The sequence below is a fragment of the Oryctolagus cuniculus genome, chromosome 17, assembly GCF_051225735.1.
Source record: "Oryctolagus cuniculus isolate XC-2025 breed Fujian yellow rabbit chromosome 17, ASM5122573v1, whole genome shotgun sequence".
NCBI lineage: Eukaryota > Metazoa > Chordata > Mammalia > Lagomorpha > Leporidae > Oryctolagus > Oryctolagus cuniculus.
The window spans coordinates 59,703,060-59,724,437 of NC_142883.1; the positions used below are offsets into that span (position 1 = coordinate 59,703,060).

Consider the following 21,378-nt stretch of genomic DNA (forward strand, 5'->3'; position numbering starts at 1 on the left):
GGCGCCGGATTCTGTCCCGGTTGCCCCTCTTCCAGGCCAGCTCTCTGCTGTGGCCAGGGAGTGCAGTGGAGGATGGCCCAAGTGCTTGGGCCCTGCACCCCATGGGAGACCAGGATAAGTACCTGGCTCCTGGCTTTGGATTGGCGCAGTGCTGGCCGTAGCGACGACTTGCGGGGTGAACCAATGGAAAAAGGAAGACCTTTCTCTCTCTCTCTCACTGTCTATAAATCTGTGTGTGTCTCTCTCTCACTGTCTAACTCTGCCTGTCCAAAAAATAAATAACCCACTGAAATGAATGAATTGTGTGTTTAGTTCAATAATCTATAAAACTATAAGATGAATAAGGGAATTAATAAAGAGCTATATTAAAGTAGAAAAAAGTGAAAATACTATTTCTTGGACTATGAGGTTTGAAGAATCGTCATCATCATCATTCTCGTGATTTTTGTCTTTGAATTTTGGTGTCGAGTTTGTGTCGGAATTCAACGTGGGCTTGATTCATCTGTTTAGTTAAAATTAAAAGCAAAATCTGTTTATTATCGATCTCCTGAAGATGCCGTTTGACAACGTGACGGAAAAGACCAAGTTTGAGAACTGTGATTTGGGCCGCCACTACCAGCAGGTAGCAGGTAAGCAGGCTTTTACACACATCAGCTCATTCCAGGCGCAGGATGGCTCCGGCAAGGTAGGGGCTGTCTCCATCTTGGGAAGGAAGCTACCCCCGGCTGCCCGCTCGGCCCTGGTTGTGCGTCCAGGCAATGACCCGTGCCTCCCCAGGCCAGTTTAGATGTCCCCCGGATCCTGAGGGGGTCGGGGAGGGAGACGCGCACAGCGCCTTCGCAGGGGGTGAATTAGGGCTTGGCGAGGGGCGGGGGCCCGGCGCGCCGGCCCGTTAGATCCGCAGGATGGCGCTGGGCAGGTGCAGGCCCTGAGGGCAGGCCCGGGGGCCGGGTCTCCCCTCTGAGGGCAGGCGGCCAGGTGCGGCGAGCGGGGCCGGGCAGCCCCACGCAGCGCCCCCTGGGCCTGCAGGTTGGCGGGCGGCGGGTGCGCGCGCGGGGCGACGGGGACGCGCCGGCGCTGCGAGGCCTGCGCGCCAGGCTGCGGGAGCCATGCGGCGGGCAAGGAGCTCCACAGCCGCCACGCCGCGCGGGCAGAAGCGGTCCGGGGCCTCCGGCGCCCCCGCCGCCGCCTCGGCCCCCAACGACAACCGCACACGGCGCGCCACCAGCAAGGCCAGAGGCGGGAGCCAGGCGGCCAAGAAGCCGCCGTCGGCGAAGCGGGGGCCGAGGCCCTCGCCGCCGCGGGCCCAGGAGGCGGGCCCCGAGGAGCCGCCGGCAGAGTCGGCGCTGCTGTCGCCGCCGCGGCCCCCGACCCCGGCGACCCAGACGTCCTCGGTGTCCACGCTGGACCTGGGCGAGCAGCGGGAGCGCTGGGAGACGTTCCAGAAGCGGCAGAGGCTCAGCTTCGAAGGCGCCGCCAAGCTCCTGCTGGACACCTTGTGAGTGCGGCCGGGCCGGTACGGGCGCGCGGGAGCCGGCGCCACGCGGACGCCCCTCGGCGCCCAGTCGGGTCCGCGTCCGCGGCGGCGCGCGGGGATGCTGGGCACCTTTCGGTTGTGCTGCGCCGCCGGCTCACGCGAACGGGGCGGACCGCCGGGCTTGGCCCACTCTGCAGCGCCGAGGGGCGGCGTGGCCCCCCGGGGGGCGTGGGCGGCCCGTGGGGGAGCCCGAGCGGGGCTCGGAGGGCGCGCGCCGCCGGCAGGGTGGGCACACAAAGGGGGCTTCGCGGGCCGCCGCCGGGGACGTCAGGCGCTGTGGCGGGCCGCGGGGGTCCCTTCCCGGGGAAAGCGCTTCTAAACCTAGCACGACTTTCCCCGCGTCTTCACCCGCCCCGTCCCCCGGTGTGTTGTTGGTTGGTTTGTTTTTTTTTTTTTTTTTTTTTTTTGCATTTGCACCTGTGGTTTTTTGTTTTTGTTTTTGTTTTTGTGTTGAGGTGGACGACAGAAAGAGGCAGAGGAGTTGAGAGAGGCGCGAGTAGCTGGCCACCCGGATCCCGTCATTGTTGCGGGCGCTCGTGGGGAGGGAGCGGGGCCAGGGGGTGCGGGGTTGGGGGGGTGGGGGGTCCCCGAGAAAGCGGTGCTCGGGACGCCGCCGGCCACCGGCTCCCCGCGGACCGGCGCTCCCGGGCGAGGGGGCTTTGCTCGCTCCTCGCCCCTCGGGTTCTGGCCCTGGAAGTCTGGCCGGGCTGTGTGGTCCGATGCTCGTGCCCCCAAAGAACTCTCTTAAGGCCCGTAAACTATCAGGACATCAATGATTTTATGAGTTGTGGAGAGAACGGTTAAGGCACGAGGGGGCAAAAAAGGAAAAAAAAAAAAAAGTATCAGCACCACCACCAGCGGAATAACATAACAGTTTCATAACAGTCTTGAGAATTCACTCCTTTTCGCGACCAAAACAATGCGCCTTTGTCCTTGTCCCGGAAGACGTTGTCGTCTTCGGGATGAGTGTTGATGGAATAATGGGTTTTCTGTGTTGCTTCTGATTTTTTTTCCCCCATTTATCATGTCAGATTGTACACCGAACCATTTAAAAAAAAACTTGTTCATCTAGCCAACGTGTTTTTTTTTTTTTTGATATCTGTGGTTGTGCCTGCTGCTGCTGGGGATAGGGGAATAAAAGAAGAGTGTTAGAAATGTAAAACTCAAATCTGAGGTAGATTTTTACTTTCAAATTGATAAATGGTAACGAAAAGACTTGAAAATATTGATGGAAAAAGATGCGCTTTTTTGCCCCGAAATCTGCCGAATTATGTACAAAAAGTGCCATTTTTATGAAACTATTATTGTATTAAAAAGTTTTCGGGAAGGTATAGCAAATAGTTAACTGGATCCCTCTCGGTATAAAGATTACGGAGGCTGTTACTTTGAACGCTGCCAAATGTGATATCAGGATGTTTTACAATCAGCATTACTTATATATGCAAGCATTGAAAACATACTGAGTTCTAAAGAGACGTGAAGAAGCATTCAGTCTTAATCAGATACATGCAAATTAAAACTACAGTGAGCTTGTTTTCTGTAATCACTGCTCCAGAAGGCACAGTGCTGTGTTCTCGTTCAGTACTGGTGAGAGTGCTCGGTCCTTTTGGAAAGCACTGTGAATCGTTTTCAAGTCTTCATGTTCAGTGTTGGTCTCTATACCTTATTGTTTAAAAAAAGATCAGCATGGTATTTAATACATATGCGTGTGTGTATGTAATTATGTAAAATACTGCATATAGGAAAAACACTGGAGGGCTCTCTGGCAGGGTCACTGGAGTCTTCTTGCTTTCTCAGAGGGCTTGTCTGAGCCACCGGACTTGTTGGGGGACCCTGTCTCATAGCAGCCTGTTGCACCTGCGTCTCTTTCGCAGTGGGATATTTGGGCGGTTTGTGTGGTGGCTGCTTAGGGTCTGTAAGAACATGAACCATGTCTGCTGTGTCTTGCTGATCGCTGACTGTCTGGTGGCCTAACTCTTGAACACTTGTAGTATTTGACATAGGAATAAAAATGTTTGGATGTTGGGGTTAGGGTCCTGCCTCCCACTGCACCCCCCCCCATTTTCTCCAAATTCTTGGAACATTTTTTTTTGCAGTTGTATACACGTTAAGAAGTGGGGGGAAAGAACGAGAGTGCTCTTCTTGAACAAAGAAGGCACTAAATCTGTTCTTCTTTTATAAAATTGACAGCGCCTCCCTAAAAGTCAGAATGCCTGGCTTGTCCCATAGACGAGACTTTTGTCCAATCCCGCCTCTTTGAAAAACAAAGAGACAAAGCGGGAGCCATGCCATAAGGCCCCCGCCCGACAATTCTGAAATTCTTATCTTTCTGATTTTTGTTACATGCAGTGAGTACCAGGGCCTGGTGAAGCACACAGGAGGCTGCCACTGTGGAGCGGTCCGTTTCGAAGTTTGGGCCTCGGCGGACTTGCACATCTTTGACTGCAAGTGAGTATGCTTTTCTGACGCAGAGCTGGCTCACAGGACTCCAGGGGCTAAGACGTGCTGCTCCCAATCTCATCTGGGGAGCCGGGATGTGGATGAAACAACGCTGGCCAGGAACTGATAGCTGTTGAAGCCAGGTGTGAGATACAAAAGGGTTCATTGTTCTAGCCTTTCTCCTTCTGTAAGGCTTGAAATTTACAGTGATGAAATTTCTACAATGATGGGAGAAGGCTGAAAATAACAGCTTGCCTTGTGTGTGTGTGCATGGTGGTGTGTGCCCATGGAGGTTGTGTGTATGTGTGTGTGCGCGCGTGCAGTGGCGTATGCACATGCAGGTTTGTCTGTGTGTGTACTGTGGTGTGTGTACAGGCAGCCAATGTGTGTGTGTGCCACAGAGCTCTTAGAGCAAACACAGCCCCTGGTCACACAGGACAGAGTTGCCCCCCCACTGATACCTCTGATGAGTTGCAGGTGGCTCAGGCTGGGCCCTGAATGAAAAGCTTTGGGCGGAATCTTGTAAGGAGTTCAGAGCTGGGGAGGGCTGGCAGCAGCGGAGGGCAGGGTGTGTGCCTCTGGAGGTTCCCCGCGCCCCAGCTTGCTCCGGCTTTTTTGTGCATGAGGCGATGGTCCCGCCAGGACGTGAGGAGGGCCTGCTCCCGCCACCTTGCCTGACACTGTAGAGCGGGGACAGCGGCTGCGTCTTCCGCACCAGTCTTCAGCACGGAGTCATTCGGCAGTATCCCGTGCACGTTGCCTCTTCGCGGTATCTGAAGTCTCTGACTAAGAACTACGTGCCGGCCAGGTTCTCCGACAGGACCGGCCAGGCTGCTACCAGTAGAACCCAGCTGGGCAGGTAGCGCTGTGGGATAATTTGTTTGAAGATTCTATACTCAGACTTTTTTTTTTCTAAGATTTGTTTATTTGAAAGGCAGAGTTACAGAGAGGCAGAGGCAGAGAGAGAGAGAGAAAGGTTTTCCATCTGCCGGTTCATTCCTCAGATGGCTGCAACGGCTGGAGCTTCACTGATCCGAAGCCAGGAGCCAGGAGCTTCATCTTGGTCTCCCACATGGGTGCAGGGCCCCAAGGACGTGGGCCATCTTCTACTGCTTTCCCAGACCATAGCAGAGAGCTGGATGGGAAGTAGAGCAGCCAGGACTGAACCGACGCCCAATGTTGGTTGCTGGTACTGCAGGTGGTAGCTTTACCCACTATGTCACAGCACTGACCCTGTATACTCAGACTTTTTTGAAAGGTGGATTGAAAAGAGGGGGCTGGGTTTCATTCCGAAGATGGTAATTCCAAGGATCTCTTTTTTTGGAGCTAGACTTTCTGTGATGTGGAGATGGGGAAAGAAGGAAACTTGTTTCCTGTCTGTTTTCGGGGTGGATATCTCAGAGGCATAAGATGCTAGCAGTATCTCAAATTGGTATTCCAGGTGTCTCTAAAAATCCAAAGTTTCCCTTCACTATGAACAACCTGAGCATGGGCGTCCTTTCACTCCGGGTTTACCAAGTGGCCGGTGGTCTTGACTGTGGGCTCCACAGCACATGCAGAGCAGAGGCCCAGCTGGCCGATCCACCTGCCTTTCCCAGATGGAGCTGAAAGGGGCTTCCCCTCAGGGGTGGGCAGCCCTGAGAACATCAGGCTGGGCTGCGTGGGCCCATGGGATGCCAAGGACCACTCACGACCTGGCATTGCTCTTGTCTTTCTGTAGCTGCAGCATATGCAAGAAGAAGCAGAACAGACACTTCATTGTTCCGGCTTCTCGCTTCAAGCTCCTGAAGGTTAGTGCATCCCAGTGGGGCTGCGTGAAGACCCCGTTTATGAGCGTTTGTGAACCCCCTGCTCCCAGCACACCCCCACCCCTCGGAGAGCCTTTTGAGGGCTTTAGTTTTTCTTTTTTACCCCAGTTTTATGTTTACATTTAGAAGGTTGTATTATTTATTTTTCCTAAATACTTAATCTTTCTCTTAAAATTTTTTGCTTATTTGGGAGACAGAGAACATTCTCCCATCCTCGTTTGGTTCACTCCCCAAATATCGGCAATAGCCAAGGCTTGGCCAGGCCAAAGCTAGGGAGCCAGGAAGTCAATCCAGGTCTCCCATGTGGGTGGCAGGGACCCAACCACTTGAGCCATGACTGCTGCCTCCCAGGGTTCACATTAGCAGGAAGCTGGAGTCAGGAGCTGGAGCTGGGAGTCAAAAGCGAGCACTCTGGTGTGGATGTGGGCTTCTTAATCGCTGGGCGAAACGCCAGCCCCAAGGTTATGTTATATTATTCTCTTTACTTTTCGGAGGCAGGGTAGTGCCAGGTTCTAAAGACTCACTTGGCCTGCTGTGTGCAGAACGGATTTTAAGGAGCCTACAGGGAGGCAGGAGGGGCTGAGGGTAAGCCAGGCAAGAGCCAGCGGGAGCTTGGATTAGGGTGGTGGGAAATAGATGACCAGGAGATGTCTCAGCACAGTGGTTCTCAGACCTGCGTGTGTGCACACTCACAGGAGGGTGTGTTAAAGCAGTTATGGGGCCCCACGCCTGATTCAGTTATCTGCCATGGAGCCCAGGGGTTTACAGTTCTTAGAACTTCCCAGATGGTGTTGGTGCTGCTGATGTGGGACCACACTTTTGAAAAACATTGTTTTAGAGGCCAGATAACTGGAACTATAGAACAGATTGATGTTAAAGATGAGGAAAAGACCATGCCAGCATCATGGCACAGAGGGCTAAAACCACCACTTGTGAGGCCAGCATCCCTTAGAGGTGGCTGCTCCACTTCAGATCCAGCTTCCTGCTAAATGTGCTTGGGAAGGCAGCAGAAGGTGGATCAAGAGCTTGGGCTCCTGCAGCCACGTGAGAGACCCAGCCCTGGCTGTTGCAGCCATTTGGGGAGTGAACCAGCAGGTAGAAGATCTCTTGTTGTGTGTCTTTCCCTCTCTCTGTAACTCTGCCTTTCAAATAAATAATAAATATATTTTTAAAAAGCTGAAGAGGGGCCAGTGCTGTGGTGCAGTGGGTTAAAGCCCAGGCCTAAAGCACTGGCATCCCATGTGAGTGTCAGCATCATATGGGCACCAGTTTGAGTCCTGGCTGCTCCACTTCCCAACCAGCTCTCTGCTATGGCCTGGGAGAGCAGCAGAAGATGGCCCAAGTTCTTGGGCCACTGCACCTGCAAGGAAACCTGGAAGAAGCTCCTGGCTCCTGGCTCCATATCGGCTCTGCTCCTGCTGTTCAGCCATTTGGAGAGTAAATCAACAGATGGAGACCTCTTTCTCTCTCTGTCTCTAACTCTTCTGTAACTCTATCAAGTAAATAAAATAAATTTTTTTGGGAAAAAAATCTTTGGAAATAAGGAGAAAGGAGTCGATGTGACATCCCACATATTAGGCCTGAGGGCTTAGGTAAATGTGGACACCAGGTCCCATGGGAGAAACCACTGTGGGGCAGAAGGGAACAGTGCTGGAATCGAGAGTTCTGCTTTGAAAAAGTTCAAGGTGTCTTTTGAACATTCACGTAGAGATAGGAAATGGGCAGCTGGACACATAAGTCGGGAGTTCTGGAGGGAGAGCAGAGCTGGAGTTGCTGGCTGGGCAGTGGGAGTTATTGATGTTGAAAGGAATTTTTTTTTTAATTTTTATTTTATTTTATTTTATTTTTTTTTTTATTTTTGACAGGCAGAGTGGACAGTGAGAGAGATAGAGAGACAGAGAGAAAGGTCTTCCTTTTTGCTGTTGGTTCACCCTACAATGGCCGCCGCGGCCAGCGCGCTGCAGCCGGCGCACCGCGCTGATCCGATGGCAGGAGCCAGGTACTTCTCCTGGTCTCCCATGGGGTGCAGAGCCCAAGCACTTGGGCCATCCTCCACTGCACTCCCTGGCCACAGCAGAGAGCTGGCCTGGAAGAGGAGCAACCGGGACAAAATCCGGCGCCCCGACCGGGACTAGAACCCGGTGTGCCGGCGCCGCAAGGCGGAGGATTAGCCTAGTGAGCCACGGCGCCGGCCCTGAAAGGAATATTTTTTATATGAAGCACAGGGTTCTATGGGGGCTTTTTTTTTTTTTTTAAATCCTAAGAATTATTTTATTTGGAAGAGTGATAGGGAGAGATCTTCCATCTGCTGGTTCACTTCCCAAATGACTGTAATGGCTGTGGCTTGTCCAGGGCAAAGCCAGGAGCCTGGATTCCCATCCAGGTCTCCCACATGGGTGGCAGGGGCCCAAGGACTTGGCGCCATCCTCCGCTGCCTTTCCCAGGGGCGTTTGTAGGGAGCTGGATCAGAAATGGAGGAGCTAGGACTTGAACTGGTGTCCATATGGGATGTCGCCATCGCAGGCAGCAGCTTAACCCCCTGTACCACAATGCAGGGTCTCTGTGAGGGCCTTTCTCTCCTGCTGGCTGGGGAAGAAGTGTGAAGAAGTAAGACAGTGACAAGAAGCCTCCACCCCCATCCTGCAGCCACCCAGTTTCTCCTCCTGAGGGTGAACTGCTGTTTGATGGACACCTCTTTAGAGACGTGTGTGCATTTAGAAGCACCTACAGATAATGTGCTTTAGAAAAAAAGTTGGCTGGCGCCGCGGCTTAATAGGCTAATCTTCCGCCTTGCGGCGCCAGCACACCGGGTTCTAGTCCCGGTCGGGGCGCCGGATTCTGTCCCGGTTGCCCCTCTTCCAGGCCAGCTCTCTGCTGTGGCCAGGGTGTGCAGTGGAGGATGGCCCAAGTGCTTGGGCCCTGCACCCCATGGGAGACCAGGAGAAGCACCTGGCTCCTGCCATCAGATCAGCGCGGTGCACTGGCTGCAGCACGCCAGCTGCGGCGGCCATTGGAGGGTGAACCAACGGCAAAGGAAGACCTTTCTATCTGTCTCTCTTTCTCACTGTCCACTCTGCCTGTCAAAAAAGAAAAAGAAAAAACAAAAGTACTAGCAGGCTATACATGTTGTTTTATACTTTGTGCTTTTTTGTTTGTTTTTATGACCTTGGAGATTATTTTGTATATGTAGAGCTACTTTTTTTTTTTTTTTTTTTCAAGCAGAGTTAGAGAGAGTTATAGACAGTGAGAGAGAGACAGAGAGAAAGGTCTTTCTTCCGTTAGTTCATTCTCCTAATGGCCACCTTAGCTGGTGCTGCGCCAATTCAAAGCCAGGAGCCGGGTGCTTCCTCCACCCCCTCCCCAGTCTCCCATGCGGGCACAGGGACCCAAGCACCGGGGCCATCCTCCTCTGCCCTCCCAGGCCACAGCAGAGAGCCAGACTGGAAGAGGAACAACCAGGACTAGTACCTGGTGCCCCAGTCGGGACTAGAACCCGGGGTACGGGCACCACAGGCGGAGGATTAGCCAAGTGAGCCACAGCGCCGGCCAGAGCTACTTCATGTTTTTGAAAAGTTGGAGAGAAGATGTAGAATGTTCCATTTTGTGCCTGTCCATAATTGATTGTACCTTCTAACCTCTCTGGATGAACTGTTCTCAGTTTCTCCAGCCTTCCTAGGCAGTGCTGTAATAATCGGTATCCTTAAGTCACTGGAGACATGGAATTTATGGATAAGTTTCTAGAAGTGGAATTCTGTTTGAAAGGATACGTATGCTTGGAAATGGTGGTCAATGTCGCTAAATCTGACTAATTCGTAGCCCTGTGACTGAAAGCCGAGAGTGCTGTACCTTGCCAGCCAACTTTGGTGTCATGATTTTTTTCACCTGCCAGTGAAGAGCGTCGCTTCCTGGGTCAGAGAGAGACTTGTTTTCCTCGTGTCCTAACTGTCCCCTTCGTGCCCTCTGCCGGTTTCCCGATTGTTTTCTCCACTGGGGAACTTGGCCTCTGTGATGTCGGGCAGATGTCTCATGCTAGCCTGTCCTCAGTAGAGGAGCTCCGGTGCAGTGAACGGTTTCCTTAAGACCTTGGGCAGCGGGGTCTGGGGACGTGGAGAGCCAGTCACTGGGGAAAGCTGTCCTCTGTGCAGGCCCTGGGAGGTGAGCACCTTCACTCCCTGACACTAGCACGGCAGCCTGTCTGCCCTGGACCACAGAGGTTTGAGGCCGGGCTGTTCTCTGTGTGGTTGGCCTGAGAGGAGGTGTGACTGCTGGGTCTCCAGGAAGTGTAGATGGGCCCCTGTCCCCAGGAGGCTTCTGGTCTTTTGTGCGAGTTAGGATTATGTTTAGGAGTTAGATTATGTCCTCATAATCCTGAGAAGAGGCTGCCCCCTTAATCCTTTCAAAAGACTTGTATTTTTTTTTAAAGGTTTATTTATTTATTTGAAAGACAGAGTTACAGAGAGAGATAGACAGAGAGATAGTCTTCCATCCGCTGCTTCACTCCCCAGAGGGCCACAACAGCCAGAGCTGAGCCAATCCAAAGCCAGGAGCCAGGAGCTTCCTCCAGGCTGCCCATGCGGGTACAGGGGCCCACGGACTTGGGCCATCTTCTACTGCTTTCCCAAGCCATAGCAGAGAGCTGGATTGGAAGTGGAGCAGCTGGGACTAGAACCAGTGCCCATTTGGGATGCCAGTGCTCCAGGCCAGGGCGTTAACCCGCTGCGCCACAGCGCCGGCCCCTCAAAAGACTTTTTTTTTAATAACATGAAAAACAATCTCATAAAAAGAGAACACCTGGGGGCTGGTGGTGTAGTGCAGTGGGTTAAGCTGCCTCTTGGGACACCTGCATCCCGTATCGGAGCCTGGTGCTCAACTTCCCATCCAGCTTCCTGCTGACGTGCCTGGGAAGGCAGCAGGGGATGGCTCCAGTGCTTGGGGCCCTGCTGCACCACGTGGGAGACCCAGATGGAGTTCCTGGCTCAGTCCTGGCCGCCGTTGCAGCCATTTGAGGAGTGAACCAGAAGATGGAAGATCTGTCTCTCTCTCCCCTTCTTCTTTCCATGTAAATCTTTGGGGGAGAGGCAGGGGGAAAGAACACCTGTTGTCTGTTTTTGCCTAGGGAGCTGACAGTATAACCACTTATACGTTCAATACGCACAAAGCCCAGCACACCTTCTGCAAGAAGTGTGGCGTCCAGAGCTTCTACACACCCCGCTCCAACCCCGGGGGTTTTGGTGAGTAAGCAGGAGGGCCTGTGAGTCCGGAGGGCGCAGAGAGGCCGGGCTGCTCGGCTTCCGCGCGCCGGCTGGGCAGTTAGGCATGGGTGTGTCTGGCGAAAACCTTGCTCACACGTGTGTGGGAAGAAGGGGGCTGTTCAGCAGAGCTGTTTCCCGATGACGGAATGTGGGGCAGGCGTTTGGCCTAGCTGTTAAGATGCTGCTGGGGAGTGCCTAGGTTGGATGCCCGGCTCTGGCTCCTGACTCAAGTATTCTGTTCATGCAGACTCTGGGAGGCCTGGTGATGGCTCAGGTAACTGGGGTTCCTACCACCCCCGGGGAAACCTGCGTGCAGCTCCCAACTTTGGCCCCAGGCCCAGCCTCAGCTGTTGTGGGCATTGAGGAGTGCATGCTGACAGAATGGGTGGGGCTCTCTTTGTCTTCCTCTGTGTGTGTGTGTGTGTGTCTTGTCCGTCTGCCTCTCAAACTAAAAAAAGAAAAATAGAAACCTTTTTTAAAGAAAAATTGCAGGGGGCCAGTGCTGTGGCTCACTTGGTTAATCCTCCGCCTGCGGCGCTGGCATCCCATATGGGTGCCGGGTTCTAGTTCCGGTTGCCCCTCTTCCAGGCCAGCTCTCTGCTGTGGCCTGGGAGCGCAGTGGAGAATGGCCCAAGTGCTTGGGCTCTGCACCCGCATGGGAGACCAGGAGGAAGCACCTGGCTCCTGGCTTCAGATCGGCGCAGTGCCTTCCATAGTGGCCATTTTGGGGGGTGAACCAACGGAAGGAAGACCTTTCTCTCTGTCTCTCTCTCTCTCACTGTCTAACTGTATCTGTCAAATAAAAAAAAAAAAAAAAAATTGCAGGGCCCAGAATCGTGGCACAGCACATTTGGCTGCCATGCTTCTGATCTGATCTAGCGCCCGGCAAGGCAGCAAATGATGGCTCTGCCAGCGAGTGAGAGGTCCGGATGGAGTTTCTAGCTTTGACATGGCCCAGCCCTAGCCTCTGCGGCCATTTGGGGAGTAAACCAGCAGGTGAAAGATCTTTCTTTCTCTCTGTCTTATCTTTCCTCTCTCTCTCTCTCTGTGTCACTCTGCTTTCAAATGCAATAAAATAAAATCAAGTAGCGAACAGAATGTGGCACAGGTGTTTGTGTCAGTGATAAAGATGCCTCTTAGAATGCCCATATCCCATATCAGAGTGCCTGGGATTGAGCGCTCTGTTTCCAGTCCGGCTTCCTGCCCACCCTGGAAAGCAGGGGAGCAGCAAGTGATGGCTCAAGTTCTTGGCTCCTTGCCACTCACATGGGAGACCCGGATGGAATCCAGGGCTCTTGGCTTTGGCCTGGCTCAGCCCTGGCTCTTGTGGGTATACGCGGAGTAAAGTAGCAGATAGAAGATCTCTTTGTGTGTCTGTCTCTCTCCCTTTCCCTCTGTTACTCCACCTTTCAAATAAAAAGTACATAAATAAATAAAACTTTAAAAAAAATAGTAGACGTGAGACTGGCTCTGGTCAGATCTGCTCGACCCCATACGGTAAAGTGTGTGCGCGAGTCCTGCCAGGTCGTGGTTCTTGTTCACAGGTGTTGCCAGACCTATGTACTCATCGCAGGCGACCAAGGGTTGAGAGACGGGTGGGGTGATGGGGCCATGGGGCAGGGCAGGCCACTTGAGTAGGGGCAGGGGTTAAGGGAGTGAAGGAAGCAAGAAGGAGCAGCGTTGCTAATGCCATTTGTTTAAAATAAAAAAAAAAAATTGACCAGTTCAGAAAACGAGGAGGGGACCGAAACTCCTCTTCAGGTCCTGCGTGGGTCTGGGGGAGGAGTCGAACCAGTGCTTCCAGCATTGTTGGGAGTGATGTCAGTTGCAGCGTGAACAGGGCTTGAAGATGTCCCTGAGGACTGGGGACAGCACAGCCGGGTCCTGACGTCACCCTGGCCCTACCCGCCCCTTTTCCCCAGTAGCTCCTGTGGGTTCCTCGGCTGTCACCTGGTGCCTCCTGCCTACCTCGCGGGACAGGAAGGGGCTTTGGAAAGCACAGACAGGGAGGCGTGACCTGGTCACAGGCGGCCTGTGGGTTCCTCAGGGTGCCAGTCAGGGATTGACCGGGCTGGGCTTGGGCCTTTCCACTACCTTAAAGCCGCTCGGTACGGGACACTGTCCAGCCGTGGCCATCTCATGCAAGGTGTCTGATCCCTGTCTGGGGACTGAGGAGCGGGAGCCAGTGGGCTGAGGTCGGCACAGCAGTCAGGGCCTCCCTAGGGCGGTCCTGTCACATGACGTCATAGGCTGTGGCAGGCCACTCGGGAAGCCTGTGGGTGGGGGTTGGGCCGAGAGGCAGTGCAGTATGTGGTGTCACCCCGCTGTGTGCTGCTTCCCCTTAGGAATCGCCCCGCACTGCCTGGATGAGGGCACCGTGCGGAGCGTGGTCACGGAGGAGTTCAACGGCAGCGACTGGGAGAAGGCCATGAAGGAGCACAAGACCATCAAGAACATGTCCAAAGAGTGAGCTGCTCCTCTGCCTCCCGGCGGGGAGGGCTGCGCGGGGCCGGCAGCTCGTGGTCCCCGTGGCGCCTCGGGGGTGCCCCGACGTGGCGGGCCTGGGATGCTGGCCCTGCTGGCCACCGCCACCCCCGTCACTGCACTTGGCTCCAGCTACCGGTTTCTTTAGGCAGCTCTTTCCCTTCTTCAGCCTGGATTTTGACGTAGGCTAGTTGACATTCTTCCTTTTTCCCCCCAACTTTTGTGTGATCTTTTAGAAAATAAATATTTTTAACATCAAAGCTGTTGCTGTGGGTCTTCTTTCCCTCTTTGATCGTGCCTCTGGGGCCAGTCAGCTAAGAGCAGGCACTTGCTGAGCACTGCCAAGGTGCTTGCAACCGAATTGGGAAGAACAGGTGAGCAAGCAGATTAAAAGAAAAAGTCGGGCCAGCCTGTGGCCTGGTGGAGTAAGCTGCTGCTTATGCACCAGCCTCCCGTCTCAGCGCTGACTTGAGCCCTGGCTGCTCCTCTTCCTAGCCAGCTCCCTGCTGAGGCACCTGGAAGGGCAGCAGAAGACAATCCGAGTGCTTGGGCCCCTGCCACCATAGCAGAGGCCCCGTTGTAGCTCCTGGCTCCTGGCTCTGGCCTGGCCCAGACCTGGATGTTGTAGCCATTGGGGGAATGAACCAGCAGCTGAAAGATCTCTGTCTCTCTCTGTCACTTTGCCTTTCAAATAAATACATTTTTTTAAATAAAAAATTGGGGGGCCGGCACTGTGGTGCACTGGGTTAATGCCCTGGCCTGAAGCACAGGCATCCCATATGGGTGCCGGTTCGAGACCCAGCTGTTCCACTTCCCATCCAGCTCTCTGCTATGGCCTGGGAAAGCAGTAGAGGATGGGCCAAGTCCTTGGGCCCCTGCACCCGCGAGGGAGACCCAGAAGGAGCTCCTGGCTCCTGGCTTCGGATCGGCTCAGCTCTGGCTGTTGTGGCCAATTGAGGAGTGAACCAACCTCTCTCTCTGCCTCTCCTCTCTTCTCTCTTTGTGTAACTCTGTCTTTCAAATAAATAAATAAATCTTAAAAAAAAAAAAAAAAAAGTTGGGGCCAGCACTGTGGCATAGTGGATAAAGCTACTGACTGAAGTGTATGGATGCCGTTTCAAATCCTGGCTGCTCCACTTCCGATCCGGCTCTCTGCTGTGGCCTGGGAAAGCAGTAGAAGATGGCTTGGCCGGCGCTGTGGCTCAATAGGCTAATCCTCCGCCTTGCGGCGCCAGCACACCAGGTTCTAGTCCCGGTTGGGGCGCCAGATTCTGTCCCAGTTGCCCCTCTTCCAGGCCAGCTCTCTGCTGTGGCCCAGGAGTGCAGTGGAGGATGGCCCAAGTGCTTGGGCCCTGCACCCCATGGGAGACCAGGAGAAGCACCTGGCTCCTGGCTTCGGATCAGCTGACTCTCTCTCTCTCTCTCTCTGCTCTGCCAGTAAAAAAAAAAAAAAAAAAAAAAAAAAGAAGATGGCGGCCGGCACCGCGGCTCACTAGGCTAATCCTCCGCCTTGCGGCGCCGGCACACCGGGTTCTAGTCCCGGTCGGGGCACCAGATTCTGTCCCGGTTGCCCCTCTTCCAGGCCAGCTCTCTGCTGTGGCCAGGGAGTGCAGTGGAAGATGGCCCAAGTCCTTGGGCCCTGCACCCCATGGGAGACCAGGATAAGTACCTGGCTCCTGCCATCGGATCAGTGCGGTGTGCCTGCCACGGTGCGCCGGCCGCGGTGGCCATTGGAGGGTGAACAAACGGCAACGGAAGACCTTTCTCTCTGTCTCTCTCACTGTCCACTCTGCCTGTACAAAAATAAATAAATAAATAAATAAATAAATAAATAAATAAATAAATAAAAAAGATGATGGCCTAAGTCCTTGGGCCCCTGCACCTGTGTGGGAGACCTGGAAGAAGCTCCTGGCTCCTGACTTTGGGTCAGTGCAGCTCCAGCCATTGTGGCCATTCAGGGAGTAAACCTCTCTCTCTGCCTCTGCCTCTTAACTCTGCCTTTCAAACAAGTAAATAAATCATAAATAAATAAAAGATCGTGAATGGTTATGGTCCCTGTGGATCGGGAGGCGTTTAGAGGAGAAAGGGCACTGATTAGCAAAGGGATAATTGAGGGGTGGGCTGTGTCAGGGGTTTTTGTAAGGCACGCTGCCCTCAGATTTCTTCCTTATACATCTGACAAAATGTATCACGTGGCTACTGTGAAGTGCACAGTCCAGCAGTGCTCTGAGCGTGTTCTCAGCATGGTGCAGCCATGACCACGACGCATCCCCACGGCTCTGCTGCTTGCAAAGCTGAGGCTCTGCACCCATGTGACGACAGCTTGGAGCCTGCTGAGAGGAAGCCAGCCGTCTCCTTGGCTCCTTCCTCCCCAACTGCACGTTTCAGGCAGGAAAGTGTTCCTAAAGCATTCATTACAAATGCTGCAGACGTGTGTAGGGGCCAATAGTCTATGTAACCCCTGCTTTAGGAAGTTTAGTCGTGGAGTGATAGACAAGGAAAACAAGGAGAGGAACTAAAGTGGTCAGTTTTCATGATTTGCTTGGCAGTCGTTGGGTGGTCACTGCCATGGCAGAGTGGCTGACGGCCTGTGGCTGCAGGTTCATGCTAAGGTTGGAAGGGACTGGGCAACCCCCAGGAAATAGGTTTTCAGGGCCAGAGTCAAGGTTTTGTTTTGTTGTTGTTGTTGTTGTTTTTAGATTTATTTAAGAGTTACACAGAGAGAGGGAGAGAGAGGTCTTCCATTCAATGGTTCATTCCTCAAATGGCCACAATGGCCCCCGTGCTGGGCCAGGCCAAAGCCAGGAGCCTGGAACTCCATCTGGGTCTCCCTCTTGGGTGGCAGGGGCCCCAGCATTTGGGCCATCTTTGCTGCTTTCCCAGGCACATTAGCAGGGAGCTGGATCAAAGGTGAAGCAGCCAGGACTCACACTGGCAGTGCACTATGGGATACTGGCATTTCAGGCAGCAGCTCAAGTCACCGCACAATGCTGGCTCCCAATATGGGTGTAATTTAATAATTCTTTTTCTATAGAAATGATGCCCCCAGTTTTCTGCTATTACATAAGCTGTTAGCCAATGAATATCCTTTTACATACCTCATGCATATCTATCATTTGAGAAGTGATTTAATGTACGCCACAGCACTGGCCTGTTTTAAATCCTTACACTTTATAATGTACTTTAAACAAACTGATAGAATAACCCCCAACCCCCAATATGAGGCATCTTCAAAAAGTTCATGAAAATGTGTATTTATGAGAAAACTACATGGATTTCAGAAAAATTTTTTGGTTAAGATTTATGTATTCAAAAAGCAGAGTCACAGAGAGAAAAGGAGAGACAGAGTGAGAAAGAGATTTCTACCTGCTGGCTCACTCCAGGTACTAGCAACGGTTGGACCTAAGCCAGGTAGAAGCCAGGAACTCCATCCAGGTCTGCCCGGGGGGTGGCAGGAACCCTGGTGCGTGGGCCATCGTTCACTGCCTCCCAGTCACATAAGCAGGAAGATGCATCAGAAGTGTGGAGTAGCCCGGACTTGAACCAGGTACTCCAGCGAGGGATGTGGGCATTCCAGGCTAGGGCTTAATCCACTGTGCCACCATGCCCACCCCCAGAATGCTTTGTACCAAAAATAAACTTAGCCTTCTATTCCATTTTTCCAAACACAGTTTGAAGAGTCTTTGTGTTACTCTTTGTTGTGCACTTTGGCCTCTAGATAACTGTTAGACTTTATCAAGTGCCATATAAAAACCATACTTGAACTTTGACCGCAATTGCATTGCATCTGTCAATGAATGCCGGGTGAGTAGCCTTCCTTATGTCTCTCAGTTTTATCATCTGGGGAAGTGGCACATCTCACCCCTTGGTTCTTTTATGCCCTGAACTCAAATCCCTTTATGTTTTTTCTCTGTATAGAAGCATTATAAATGGTACATTTTGTGGTAGGTATGTCCCTAGCTGTCTTATTTTTTTATGGTTATGACTGGGATCTCTTAGCTGTTTTTAGTTTGTCATGGGTTATTGTTGGTGGAGACAAATGCTATCATTCTTGGAATGGGAAACTTGTATTAGGCTCTTGGTGGGTTTCCAGTGACTTTTTTTTACTTTTTTTTTTTTTTTAAAGATTTATTTATTTATTTGAAAGGCGAAGTTCTAGAGAGAGAGAGAGGAAGAGACAGGGAGAAAGAAACCTCCCATCTTCTGGTTCACTCCCGGAATGGCCAGGACTGGACCAGGCCATCGGCCAAGAGCCTGGAACTCCATCCGGGATGGTCTCCCACGAGGATGGCAGGGGCCCATGCACTCGGGCTACCTTCTTATTAGCAGGGAGCTGGATTGGAAGCGGAGGAGCAGCTGGGGCTCCAACCAGCACTCATACCTGCTATGCGGGTATTGCATGTGGCAGCTTAAGCCAGGGGTGCCACCACACCAGCCTGCAGTGCCTTTCTAAGCAAATCTATTGAACATGGCCCTAGAAGTGAGGTCCCTAGCCAAAGTCAGAAACTGCTGATGGACCCATGACCGGGAAATGCCCTACCAGGAGCCTCCTGGGCCATCCTGTCAGGATTTGGTGTTTTCCTGCTTGACTGGGCTCAGAGGAAAGCACAGGTTTATACCAGCCGGTTGAGCTCTAAGGCAGTGTCAGCCACCACGGGTGGTGGGTGGCCCAGCGCCCTTGCAGGGAGTCCTGGACTGGAGAGCAAACCAGAGGTGGACCCCTGCAGTGCCCCTTCCCCTTAACGTGTGTCCCCTACCCCACCCCACCCCACCCCGCGCCGCTCCAGGAAATGGGGAGGGTGTTGTTCCAGGGTTGCTTTGTTATCTTCCACATTCATCAAGGAAGGAATCGGTTGTACCAACTGTGACAATGTCCCAAAGTCAGCTCCGGCGGACATTCCTTGGCGGGAATCCAAGCACCGGGTGGCCAGACTCTGCTCCCTTTCCTGAAATAAACTTCCACTTGGTTAGCTGGAGGTTCAGGAGCCATAGAAAGCTCAGGGAGGATCCGCTCAGCCCTGTCCTCCCGCAGTTGCCTGTCTGGGGCAGGAAGGGGAGTTTGAGTAGACGTCGCCCTGGCTGCGGGCCGGCTCCTGCACCCAATTCCTGGAGTAGGCGTTTATAGTTACCTGGGATTTCCACGCAGGCAGCACCCATGTGTGCTGACGTCACCCATTAGCAGGAGAAACAGTGCTTTGGCAATTCTGAGCTCAGAGGGGTCTGATTAACGATTTCTTTAAGATTTTACTTTATTATTTGATTTGAAAGGCAGAGTGACTAAGACACAGAGAGGGAGAGAGAGACAGACCTTCCATCTCTTGGTTCACTCCCCAAATGCCCACAACAGCCAGGCCGGAGCCAGGAGCCAGGAACTCCACCAAGGTCTCCCATGTGGGAGGCAGGGCCGCAAGGCACATTAGCAGGAAGTTGAATTGGAAGCCAATTCAACTACCGGGGGAATGGAACAAGTGCTTGAATGTGGGATGCTGGAATCAGCAGTGGCTTAAGCCACTATGCATGCCACAGCGCCAGCCCCCTCACTAACTCTTCACAGGTGACTAGAATTATTTCCATTATGATGTCACCTCTCCCCAGCTTGGAAAGACCATGTGCCATTCAGCTTTTAATTACCATTAACTTCATTTCCAAAATCAGTATAATATGTGAGCATGGGCAGCAGTCCTACTGGCAGGGAGAAGAGGAGAATGCGTGGTACAAGCAAGGGGCAGCCTTGACCAAGACCTTGACACTCCTTCACTGGTTGACCCTCTGCCAAAGGCCCACAACAGCCAGGGCTGGGCCAGGCTAAAGCCAAGAGCAAGAAACTCCCTCAAGGTTGTTGGTAGGGACTCAAGCACTTGGGCCATCATCTGCTGCCTTCCCAGGCACGCTAACAGGAAGCCAGGTGGTAAGCAGAGCAGCCAGGACATGAACCAGACACTCCCATATGGATGTCTCTCACCACAGCACCTGCCCACATAACTGTGTTTTGTCTTCCTCCCTCTGTGGTCCCAAGAACAGAAACATCCTTGGTTCCAATGGCTCCCTCATCCTGCTCTGTCTGCCCACAGGGTTGGGCTGGTTCACTTTCTGTAGAATTCGCTGACTTTATATGTTCATTTTACACCACCTGACCTTGACACTTCTCATTACTGGAGGATTAGTTTCGTGGACTCCAGGGCAGGGCATCCCTCAGGAAATGTTCAAGGCGATTCATTGGTACGCGGGCAGGACATATCAAAAGTTATCTCCCTCCCAACCCCGTAAAAAAAAGGCCAGTGCTGTGGTGTACATGAGTGGCAGGGGCCCAACTACCTGGGCCATCCCTGCTGCCTCCCAGGGGCTGCATGAACAGGAAGCTGGAATCAGTAGCCAAAGGTGAGTATCAAACCAGGCGCTCTGATAGGGAACCTGGGCTACTGCTAAGCCAAATGCCCCACCTCCACTTTTGAGACTTTTTGACGTGTGGCTTCTGGAAGATTCTTCCATTTTATGTTTCTTCCAGCAGTATTTATGTGTCCACTTTCCCTCCTCTGGAATATTGGTCATTATTATTTATAGAAATCTTTGCAAATTAGGTAAGTGCAAAAGGACGTTTTAATTTCTGTTTCGTTAGTGGTGTGATTTCTTTTTTCACATCCACTGCCGTGTGTGTGTGTGTGTGTGTGTGTGTGTGTGTACGACTGCTCCTTGTCTTCTGCAGGTCTCCTGGAAACCTCTCCCACTGGGGTCCCATCCTGAGCTTCCTCTGGGTAGTGTCACCCATGTGTGCGTGGACTTGCATTTCTGATGGAAACTAATGAAGTGGATTAGTCCATTCTCTCCTCCCTGGTCTTTTGTGGACTTTTTGTGGATTTTCTATCCTGACTTCAGTTTTTCTTTGGGAGATATTTTTCTATCAGGCTTCATCTGTTAGGGAATATTAATACATCTGCAATGTGTTATAACAGCTCAAAAAAAAAGTTCCTGTGAAGCATCTCATTTTCCCTTGGCACTTAGCATTCCCAGCCTGGCATGGTGAGGTCCGCCCCACTGCAAGTGATGTTTGAGTTGTTTTGGTTTTTATGCACAAATTCACCCAGAATGTATTTTTGTTTGTGGTATAAGGTATGGAGCCTTTGCCTTCCTCCAAATACGTGGCAAACCCTCCTGACAACATTTATTGCATGATGTGTCCCCTGAATTAAAATGCCCTCTTTCTGTGCAGTGGCTCCATTTGGGGCTGTTTCAGGATTGTTCTCTGTTGTTCAACATCTCTTTACTCTGTCTCTATCTTACTGTTTTGGCTTTTTTTTTTTAGAAAAGATTTATTTATTTATCTGAAAGTCAGAGTTACACAGAGAGAGGAGAGGCAGAGAGACAGAGAGAGAGGTCTTCCATCCGCTGGTTCACTCCCCAGATGGCTGCAACGGCCGGAGATGCGCCGATCCAAAGCCAGGAGCCAGGAGCTTCTTCCAGGTCTCCCACACAGGTGCAGGGGCCCAAGGACTTGGGCCATCGTCTATTGCTTTCCCAGACCTTAGCAGAGAGCTGGATCAGAAGTGGAGCAGCCAAGACTCGAACTGCCACCCATATGGGATATTGGCACTGCAGGCAAGGGCTTTAACTCACTGTGCCACAGCATCGCCCCTCCATTCCTTTTTATTTTTATTTTTTATTTTTATTTTTTTGACAGGTAGAGTGGACAGTGAGAGAGAGACAGAGTGAAAGGTCTTCCTTTTGCCGTTGGTTCACCCTCCAATGGCCGCTGTGGCCGGCGTGCTGCAGCCGGCACACCGCGCTGATCCGATGGCAGAAGCCAGGTGCTTCTCCTGGTCTCCCATGGGGTGCAGGGCCCAAGCACCTGGGCCATCCTCCA

General features: G+C 52.6%; 2 protein-coding genes across 4 annotated transcripts in view; one reads left to right on the forward strand and one right to left on the reverse strand.

The window, feature by feature from the left end:
* The first annotated feature begins 963 nt into the window (after window positions 1–963).
* On the forward strand, window positions 964–13,780 carry CENPV (centromere protein V). 2 transcript variants are annotated; one of them, XM_051824465.3, is made up of 5 exons: window positions 969–1,498; window positions 3,887–3,985; window positions 5,697–5,766; window positions 10,901–11,015; window positions 13,382–13,780. In XM_051824465.3, exons 1-5 carry the CDS (start codon window positions 1,110–1,112, stop codon window positions 13,504–13,506), a joined length of 798 nt encoding a protein of 265 aa, XP_051680425.1. In that variant the 5' UTR covers window positions 969–1,109; the 3' UTR covers window positions 13,507–13,780. The 2 variants fall into 2 exon arrangements, with proteins under 2 accessions (XP_051680426.1, XP_051680425.1); XM_051824466.3 differs by lacking the exon at window positions 10,901–11,015 and having other exon boundaries at window positions 964–1,498.
* The window catches only part of PIGL (phosphatidylinositol glycan anchor biosynthesis class L), a 104,047-nt gene continuing 87,547 nt past the window's right edge, over window positions 4,879–21,378 (reverse strand). Inside the window, exon 7 of one of the 2 annotated variants that reach the window (XM_051824461.3) lies at window positions 4,879–5,111. In XM_051824461.3, coding sequence (XP_051680421.1) covers window positions 4,977–5,111 — 135 coding nt within the window. In that variant the 3' untranslated portion in view covers window positions 4,879–4,976. Of the gene's footprint in view, window positions 5,112–17,835; window positions 18,467–21,378 lie in introns of those variants that run through there. The other variant, XM_017348852.4, reaches the window with a different exon arrangement.

Coding starts and splice junctions, on each gene's coding strand:
- CENPV (XM_051824465.3), top strand. CDS start 1,110: ATGCGGCGGGCAAGGAGCTCCACAGCCGCCACGCCGCGCGGGCAGAAG. Junction 1,499..3,886: donor AAGCTCCTGCTGGACACCTT/GTGAGTGCGGCC, acceptor TGTTACATGCAG/TGAGTACCAGGGCCTGGTGA. Junction 5,767..10,900: donor CTCGCTTCAAGCTCCTGAAG/GTTAGTGCATCC, acceptor GTTTTTGCCTAG/GGAGCTGACAGTATAACCAC.